Below are 10,381 nucleotides of genomic sequence, written 5' to 3'. Positions count from 1 at the left end.
AGAACCTTCACAGGGCCGAGGTCCTCTCCGTTAGTCTAAGGGTATGATTCTCGCTTCGGCAAGAGCTTTTTATATTACTTACTAGGGTATTGTCCTAAAAACTCTGTAAATCTACAGTAACTACTGGGTAAATGGCATATCTCCAGAGCTGTAAACTATACAAATGTGCCACTTACGTTACCATAAGTGGAAGCTCCCTAGAGGACATGGGCTAAGTTACCTAACTGCTGTCTCTCAGTTTCCACCCCTGAAAAGTGGGCACAATGGTATTTTATCTTGCCTATTAGAAGGATTGAGTACTATGGCATAAAACCAAAACATGATAGGGGAAGTCATAAATGTTAACTAGGATCCTAGCAGGTTAAAATTAATCTATATTTTCATTTATATCTTAATCTATATTTCAGTCTATATTGCCTTCTTTGTGGCATGAGTAATGGAGTCTTGTTGAGCTTTGAACTGAAAACTGCCTAAAAATTATTTTTAAAAGGTAATATAATATCAAGTTGGACTGGACTTTTTGCTTTCCTCCATGGCTTCTCAATCACCCAAGACCCAGCTTTACCCTTCTCACATAGTACTTAAGGAACACCAGAGAGGTAATTGACATACCTTCCAATCAGGGTTCTGTTTCCACTCAGCCACTAGACTCTATGGCTTCCATTATCTCTGTAGTCCATAAAAGCTGACACCCAGACGGATAATGTAACTATGCAACAATTATGAGAATTATAGTATACCCATGGAAGGGCTGTGTATGCTGAAATAAGGTGTCAGGACCATATGATGAAACCTGAAGCCAGTGGGGGTTTCACTAATTATAGCTTCTACTTAGAAAAATGGCTACCTCTGGACAATTCAAGTTCCATTCTCATACTCCTGTTGGGAAGGAGGAGGAGAAATGAAGGATTGCTTTTCTGAATTATGGTGAAAAATTACACATGTCCATGCTCTGTGGGAACAAAATCTGACAAGCAGGGAACTGAGTTCATAATATGGCTGAGCTCTGCTTAATAAGGACATAAACAACAGCACATATGGTTAAGATTGGAATGCCTCTGGCTCCCTTTTGTTGATTTACAGTGCATGTTAACTTATAAATGGGTTTGAGGCCTCAAGGGAAAACCAAAGTTAGAGAGAAGTGTAACTGTGTGAAAACAAAAAGGAACCAGGCTCTCCTATGAGGGTGAGGATTTAATAGGGTTTCAGCCAGCAGGCAGTGTGCTTTTTGACCAATGGTGAAAGTCTAAAACTCTTGAAAGTATGAAGGTAACTGAAGAGAACCACAACTCCTAAAATTTCATATAGGAGGAGGGACCATACTAGTTCTAAATAAGGACAAGTTCCCACTAGAATATGCCTAAATTATCTATAGGACTTTTTCAAATGTGTCTTTAATAGTTGACTTCATGTGGCATTGCCCTAAAAGAGCCAAGACCAGAACTTCCAGTCCCCTCAATATCTGATTTAAAAGCAGAATAGAAGGCCCATATCATTCAACAAATGCCTGTTTTGGAGGCATGGTTTAAGGAGTGAGAGGTGCTCTCTGCAGTAATGCAGATGAGATAAGAGAGGATGCCATTCATTGGGTCTAATTCAGCTGAACAGGTCAAGCCAGTGACAATAATGGAATTTTTCTCACTCCCACATCCAAATTTTACACATTTCCAACTCTTATGTTTCTATCACAAATGGAAGTTTAGTGTTGAATAAAGCCTCTTTAAGGAAAAGGACAGCCTCATTTGGAGACACCATTGAAACAGCAAGGAGGTCAGCAGTTTGTTTTCAGGTATTGTCCCCAGGGTGAAGGCATTGGGCAGCACTATTACATAAATGTCAGAGAACTTGTGATTGAGTTTATAATGACCACAAAAACAAATCTTTTGGCATGTCAATGATGTGTAATCTACATTAGATGGAGGTGGGACTACTCACTCTAAATGTGAGTGGTATCATTCCACAAGCTCAAGTCCCCACTGAATAAAATGCAGAAAGCAGGCTGACTGTCAGCCGTCACCTGTCCCTACTTTCTCACTATAGATACCCTGTGACTACCTGCTTCTTTTTCCTGTAACCATGTCTTGTTTGTATGATGAACAAACCCTTCCTTCCTTAAGTTGCTTATGTTGAGTTTTTGGTGGAAGTCAGGAGACAAGTAACTAATGCAAATGGTGGGTTGGCACGATTCCCAGCTGAAATGTATGGTCATATTGATGGTTTGGGCTGTAACAGTAACAGAACAACAAGTGAACAATCCAAACGAAGTCATTCTCTTTATAGTAGCATACCTCTTGTCCATCCTTGCCGACATTATCATCAGCATGCCTGGCCACAATGGAGAGGAACTGTAGGAGGCGGTGAAGGGTGTCGCAGTTGCAGGGAGGTAGAAGGTAAATGAGGAGTTGCAAGGTGCCCAGTTGTTCCTCAGGCTCCAACACTACAGAAGGAAGAGAGAGGCACTCTAAGTAAGACCAAGAGGAGCTGACAATGTTATGGGCACTGAAGACAGTTTTCCTCTCTGCTACATTAAGAAAGAGGCTACCTAGGCCAGCCCCACTCAGTGTCTTCACACATTTTCCCCACTACTTTAGCAGCAGAGCTACAAAACCCTTTGAAAGGTATAGAGACAAGGTGGGCATCTAGGTAAATCATGAGAAAGATAACACCATTTGCCTTATTTCCATTACCCAACTTTCCTCTATTTATTACTCAGACTAACTTAGTGGATTTTAGTGCATACGGATTAATACCTACTAACAGTGGTTGGGACTTGGTGAATGTTCCAAAATCTTTTTTTAATGTGTTTAAGGGCCTTTCCTCTTATACAAGGAACAAGATACGAGGAACAGACTTTTTGTTGGCCATACCCAAGACATTTATAACAAAGGTTTTATCTTCTTTCTGAGCCACAATCATCATTAGAATTGCTGTATTGCAAGAAGAGATGTGTGAAGGATAACACATCTCTGGTATTGCCCTTCTCCTCTCCATCTTTTCTCCTTATCTGTGGGTCTGTGTGCATAGCCAGATACAGCTATTTTGAAAGCAGAGGTAATGACTGAACTGTACCATTTTGCTTCCACTGAAATACTCACTGCTTTCTCACTCTGAATTCTTTGGCTCCCTCCTTCCTCATACCAGAAGCCATGATTCATTTTTAGGCACTGACTCAATACAAATGCTTGCCAGCACTTCAAAGCATCAACTTATAGGACTTTCTACTTTCCTGGGGTCATTTGAAAACATCTGAAATTCTTTTTGGCTTTTCCCATTTGTTTTAGTCCAGCTTTCTTCTTAGTAGTTCTCCCTAGGGTTTATCTCAGAAAATCCCCCAAATAGCCTATTCATTAGAGACCAATAAAGGCAAAACCAGTTATCGGAAAACACATGAAGAAGATTGTCATGAGTGTGCTGGACACCCTGGTATTCCAGGATACTTTTCCGAAAAGCTGGCTCAATTACGTACGGAGAGTGTTGATAAATGCAGTGTACAGCTCCCTTGTGAGAAGGGGGTCAGGCATGTCCCTGAGGAACTCCTTTAACAAGGCTGCCACATCATGAACACTGTGCTCCTCTTCTAGACAGACATCAACCCCACGGTCAAATTCTTCACGCAACTGGAAAATCAATGGTTCAAGAGTCAGTTACATAAGATTCATGAGGCTAATTTAACGAGAAGCTTCATGTAGCAATGATATCTTAGAACCCTCTAATCTCAGTGTTTAATGTTCACCAAAGAGAAGTATTATCATGGAAACTATCTGGCATTAAGTCTCCATAGATCAAAAAAAGAAAAAAAAAAGGGGGTGGTGGAGGATGCCACATGTCACCTTAAGCTAAAGACTCTATTAGTATTAGTTATGAATATATATCTACATCTCTCTCTATAAATATGAATGTGTTATTACAAAACTAGTTGTGTATTTGTTGTTAATGATGTTTTCAGAGGAGTAGGTAATGATAATCAGGAAGTTTTAAGTAAGGGCTGAGGGTTAGAAGAAAATTAAGGTCAAGTGTAAATGTGAGAGAACTATTACACAACACTTGGGCATGTCACCAAACACATCATACTGGAATTTGGATAGTTTACTAGAATACCAACAAAAAATTCAAGATTATTTGACAAATTACAAAACTAATAATGTAGATGAGATATGAATGACGAAGGCTTAAAAGATCATATATTAAAATGAAAGTTATCTCTAGTTTGTTAGCATAGCCTTATGAACAGTTACCAGAAAGATTCTTTGCCTCAATCACTATGCAAAGCCTCTTAACATGGATAGCAGCAGAAAAACATGGTAACAATGTGGCAGAAATGATAATAATATCATGCTCTGCTTTTCATCTCTCACAGCTTGATGTCCTTTATGCATTGTTCTCTGTTGTGTAAATTATTATGTATGGATTACTTCTGTAAGATTTATTTAGTTCGTTCATTCATTCATTCATTTATTCATCCATTCATTCATTCATCTATCCATCTAGGATTCATTACATTTTGCTGGATCTCAAGACATATTTTAGGTCCTCCAAGTACACAAGTACACTTGTAAATAAAGAGACAAGCCGGGCAGTGGTGGAACACACCTTTAATCCCAGCACTTGGGAGGGAGAGGCAGGCAGATTTCTGAGATCGAGGCTGGCCCTGTCTACAGAGTAAATTCCAGGACAGCCAGGGTTACACAGAGAAACCCTGTCTCGAAAAAACAAAAAACAAACAAACAAACAAAAAAAAGTGAGACAAAGTCTTTATGTCTCCTTGATCTGGTAGACTAGTAGCATACAAGGTAAGCAGGTAACAGCACAAGTGACAAGTTCTTACTTTAAACATAATCATATCCCCTGTCTTCCCTCTGTGGGTACAGAAGATATAGAGGTCAAGGAATGATGTTGGGTGTTTTTCTTCATCACTGGAATTCTTATGCCCTTTAGACAAATTCTTTCACTGAAATGAACCTGAAGAGTTTAGCATTTCATTGCAGTAAACTAGGAGGCCATGAGCCTGTCTGTGCTTACACTCGTTTATCCCTAGTGCTGAAGTTATATGTATGTGGCCATACCATGCTCTTTATGTGTGGGTGCTGGGGATCTGAACTCTAGCCCTCATGTTTACATACCAAGATCCATTTCCCAAGCCTTTCCTCTTACTTTTTGAAGAAAAAGTGCAGTGTATGGAGAAGTAACATAAAAACATAAAATAGTGACTTAAAGCATAAGTCATACTCAAATATAGTCCTAAGTTACCACTAATTGTATCTCATTGAGTGAGTAATCCTTAAGTAAATCCCTGCACAATGATTTTCCACCTTTTTTATGGATCCAAAAATGTTAAGCAATAATTGCTGGCAACCATCATCTGTCTACATGGTAAAAATACTCATCACTATCTTCATTTGCTCACTTATTCGAGGCAACTTTACATTAGCATTTACAAGACAGCCAGAATGAAGAAGATGCCCATAGCACTACTGCAATCAAGACAGTTGAGATACACCTTGATACTATCCTGAACACACACATATCACACAGAGAGACACACAGAGACACACACACAGACACACACAAACACACAGACACACAGACACATACACAGACAGACAGACACACAGACACACATACACACACACCTACCCAATCCCCAGGAGAGAGAGGGGATGAGAGATGATAGAAAGGTAGATCTACAGGTGGAAAAGTGATTCAATGAGATATTATTAATAAAGGTGTTACTTAATTTTACATAGGTGTGAGGCCTAGAAGATGTTGCCAAACAATTTTCCATTTTACAGGTGTTAAACGTTCATTCATCTTATGTGATTATTAAAAATACAAATAAACCAATCAGGAAAAAGGAAAGACCTTTATCTTGACAATGAAAAGGTACATGATAGGATATTTATTTCAACATATGAATAAATAATTTTTAGCTTCATCCAACTGAAATTTCTTCCTGGCTTAGCTTTTAAATTGTTGAGTTCCTTATTTCCTTCTCTTGCAAACAATAGGAAAAAACAAAATTATAACTGTCTTTTTCCAGCAAATGCATTCTGTTAAAGGATGGCTTTCCTTTTATAAAGCCATCACAACCCCACATACCTATCTGATTAAAAGAAGCTATCTTTAACAATCTAATATTGAATTTCCACAACAAGAATGTAGTGCGAAATTAGAAAAAATAAGGAATAGTCTTATCATAAAAACTGAATCATGGATCAATGCTTCCATAGAATCTTATAAAGCATTTATTTCTGCAAACGTAATGGCATAAATGTAGCATCAGAGTAGATGAGAATGTGTAAGGTATTTTCCTATCATACTTTGGTAAAATTGGCCAGTACCATATTATTTTCTATTTACTACCACTTGCTGATTAGTTAGGCATGTTTTTGGTTTTTTGTTTTGTTTTGTTTTGTTTTGTTTTTCGAGACAGGGTTTTTCTATGTAGCTCTGGCTATCCTGGAACTCACTTTGTAGACCAGGCTGGCCTCAAACTCAGAAATCCACCTGCCTCTGCCACCACCGCCCAGCTAGGCATGTTTTTGAATCTGCTACTTTTACTGCTTCAGAGACATTTTTATCAAATGGTTTCCTGTAGCTAAGCACAGAATGGGCATGTCCAGACATTTTCTTTCACTTGTTTTATCCCAACTCCATCTTTCCAAGCTTTTGAGTTGTATTTCATATCCTGTGTCTTGATTATATTATAGTTGGCAGAATGGTAATGAAAAGATAGTCAGAAGAGAGTCTATATAAACTTGAACTTTCTACCTAGTAAAAATTTTACTAAATGTCAGCCGAAACAGACAACATTCAGTGTTTACTTACTTGTCTTACTCTCTTCTTTGAGCTTCCAACTCGGAATATCCCCACTGTCTGGAGGCCTATAAATAAGCGAATAAAATCAAAAGTCTTTTCATTTTCTGCTTGAGATTCTAAATAAAATCAATGTAGAAACAGTGCTGAATGTTTGCACAGAGCTCTGACCTGCAGACCAGCAGTGACTGCAGAGTATTCAGTGCATTCTGTTAAAGGATGGCTTCTGATGAAAGTATCCTATTTATCTCCAGATACATAGTTCAACCTTTAAACATCAGAGTTATTTTACACTAAATGTTTGAGATGATATTTTCCCCTGTGTGATTATTGATGTTATAGGTCAGATAGATTTTCTTTATAGGCAACAGCCTTATAATTCTGAATATATGACATGAATCCAAGATGATAAAAAATATGAACAAAGATACACACACAGGGTGGTTCAAAGTAGGACTATAAGAGAAAGCAAGCTTATGAATTTGGATCTAATTTGGGTCCACTATCCTGCATCCATTTTAAATGACATTTACAAGAAAATTATATATACATGAAAACTCTGTCTTACCATCAAGGAAGAACAGTGGCATTCTCTATATATATCTATGTATCTGTCTACCTATATCATCTATATATTCTCTATTTATACCTATCGTAGGTATCCTCTGCATATGCACATGGTATGCAAGAATAACCTCAGCCCCACACAAAGACGTAAAATAAAGTATAATAAAAAATCTTTTAAAATATTTGATCTTCAAAAAAAATCTAATGATCTCACTAGCACAGATTGGAAATTTCCACAATAGTCATTTAATAGAATTGAGTTTTCAGGCAATATCCACATCAGGTTCACAAATTGTGACTCTTAATCTGTATTTTCTTCTTCCTCTATTTTTTCAATATCCCTACACTATTGATCTGGTGAAGAAATAGCATTGATTTACCATTGGAGATATTCCTACTGTCTAGATTTGGATATTTCATGATGCCATTTATATGGATTCCTTCTTCCCTTAACTTTCCAATAACATGAAAGTTAAATAAAGCACAAAGTTTCAATGGCCAGGTGTGATTATCAGGGGTGAGATTATTATATAAGGTATATTGTATTCTTCTTTCAGAAAACACAGGTGTTTCTCCACTGTTTTTTTTTCTTTCTTTCTTTTGGAGGCAGGGTCTCACTATATGAACCAGGCTGATCTCTAACTCACAAAGATCCACCAATCTCTGCTTCTTCAATGCTGAGATGAAAAGCATATGACACTATAAGTGGCTTCCATTTTCTTGAGGACCCTTCATCATCACTACTGAGGAGTGTCACCTACATTTTTTGTTTTTACTTTTAGTCCATTTCTCTTCATAATCTGGTGCTAGATTGCAAGTGCTAGTGGCCATTTGAAACCACATGAATATAGTTGATCTAAAAGTAAAGCCAGTAAATAGAGAGCCCTCATAGTATTACTTGAATCTTGCATTCAGATTCTCAGCACATAAATAAGGATTTTAGGCTATTGGATCAGCTAGGGGAACATTCTCCTTAATCTACTTCTATCTGAGTGTCTTTCATGTGTGACTGAAAGAATTATGACTAGTAATATATCATTAAATGGAAAGAATTTAAAATGTTATAGCCTTACTTCTTTCTATCTAGAAACAATAAAGTAAATGCTTGGCGGTTCTCTTCATAGGGCCTTTATGTATGTCATAGGCATTCTGTGTGTATTGTTTATATTAATATTAATGATTTTATTATTACAAGGTATCAATGATTCTTGATTTATCTCAAAAATAATACATCTCTTTGTGTTTTGATATTAAGTATTACCACCTTATTTCTTATTCTTAGATGGCTTCTGGGTACCCAAATTTCTACAAAATCAAGATGTCATAGGGGTGCTGTCAAACAGGTAGGATTGTTCATTTAGATAGATTACTCTAAGCTATTCAGAAATGCCAATTTCTGAGATTATTCCTTCAATCATAGCAATTTCATACTGGGCAATAATTCTGGTGTAGCTCAATCAACTCTAGCATGTTTTGGTTTTTGAATCACATTTAGTTTTTAAAGGTAGAACAAATAACCGTCTTTGGATAGATAATGCCTTTTTACTGACATAACCTCACAGTGATTTTCTTCACAGACACAAGAACAGTTTAGCTATTTCATAACAAGGACTTAAGGCAGTCACTAGAAAAAAATGGGTAGACACCGAAAAAGATATTGATTTCACAAAGAACTCTGACTTTGCTAAGTCCTGTCCCAGGAACTGATGTGATCATCTTTCTCTCCTTTTCATCAGAAACTGAAATGGAAACCAGACTCAGAAGTACTCAAATCTCAGGCTTAGAGATGTCAAGAAACAAGGACAGGCACAATAAGTAGTGGGTCCCACCCCAAATAAGCCTAAATCTCAAAAGCATCCTTTAAGTCCCATTTACTCTTTTTTCTGCCTTTTGGAAGCTTCTGGGAAGCTTTGAGATGTTTGAGGAATATTGAATTAAGGATAGAGAAGACATTTGATATATAAGTGAAGAATGGTTGGGTACAAAAGTATAGATGGAGCTAATAAAAATTTTCAAGAACAGATTTGTAGAGGGTGGGAAAATTTTCTTTGGTAAATACTTAAAAGACTAAAGTGACATGTGTCCTCTACTAGTCATTTCAAAATCAAGCAAGTAAAGTGTTAGGGAAGAAATGCTTTTTAAAGTAGCATTTGTCTTATTTTGTTTTGAGACAGGGTCATATAGTAAGACAAAAACAACATCTAAAATACTATATAAAACCCTTTACTTTTTGAAGTTTAAAAGTTTGATATTGCTGCTATCCATTTGGAGTATTCAAGTCAATGTCCATTTGAATTTGAATGTGTATCCTATTATTCTAGATTCTTCTAATAGAAATATCATAAGCACCTGGAATACAGTCAGAACTTTGCATAATTGATCAGCTTAAGTCTTACCTTTAGGTACAAACTATATATGAAATATTCTGTCCTGAAAACAAAAGTTAATGTTTAAATATATTTATTTAAGCCATCTCTTTATCCAGTGATTTTCACACATACTGACTTGATTAAGCAATTTAAATACCTCCTTAATAGTTTTCTATGAAACTCTGTTTTTGTAATTAAGAAATAAATAACAATGTTCACACTTTGTTTTTATAGTTCTTTCCTTCTTTTCCTCCTTTTCTTTCTTTCTTGTAGGACTGAGAATTTAACCTAGGGCATTATGCATTCTAGGCAAGTGCTACACCACTAAGAAGCATCTGGAACTCTCTTTGTAGCTTTCATTTTGAGATAGAATTTCACAAGATTTCCCAGGAAAGCCTTGAACTCTATAACACAAGAAGACACAGAAGATCTTGAACCTGCCAGTCCCACAACACCCAGAGGAAGCTCCACTCCCAGGTGCTCTGACACACCCAGGATCAGAGACCTTGGTCTCAAGCTCCGCAGCCAGTCCCACAACACCCAGAGGAATCTCCACTCCCAGGGGCTCCAACACACCCAGGATCAGAGGTGAGCAGGAACCAACATCTGTCCCAACACTGGGAGTAATTGGG

General features: G+C 37.2%; 1 protein-coding gene across 5 annotated transcripts in view; it reads right to left on the bottom strand.

Moving 5' to 3' along the window:
* Arhgap6 (Rho GTPase activating protein 6) overlaps positions 1-10,381 on the bottom strand; it is a 484,877-nt gene that overhangs the window by 32,895 nt on the left and 441,601 nt on the right. For all 5 annotated transcript variants that reach the window (XM_031371330.1, XM_031371345.1, XM_031371361.1 and 2 more), the window contains 3 exons: positions 6,826-6,881; positions 3,467-3,617; positions 2,289-2,437 (listed from right to left, as the gene is read on the bottom strand). In XM_031371330.1, the coding sequence (XP_031227190.1) occupies positions 2,289-2,437; positions 3,467-3,617; positions 6,826-6,881 (356 nt within the window). The remainder of the gene's footprint in view (positions 1-2,288; positions 2,438-3,466; positions 3,618-6,825; positions 6,882-10,381) is intronic.

Source organism: Mastomys coucha, chromosome X, assembly GCF_008632895.1.
Source record: "Mastomys coucha isolate ucsf_1 chromosome X, UCSF_Mcou_1, whole genome shotgun sequence".
NCBI lineage: Eukaryota > Metazoa > Chordata > Mammalia > Rodentia > Muridae > Mastomys > Mastomys coucha.
The sequence above is the reverse complement of the archived record's forward strand: the minus strand, read 5'-3'. Positions and strand labels throughout refer to the sequence as shown.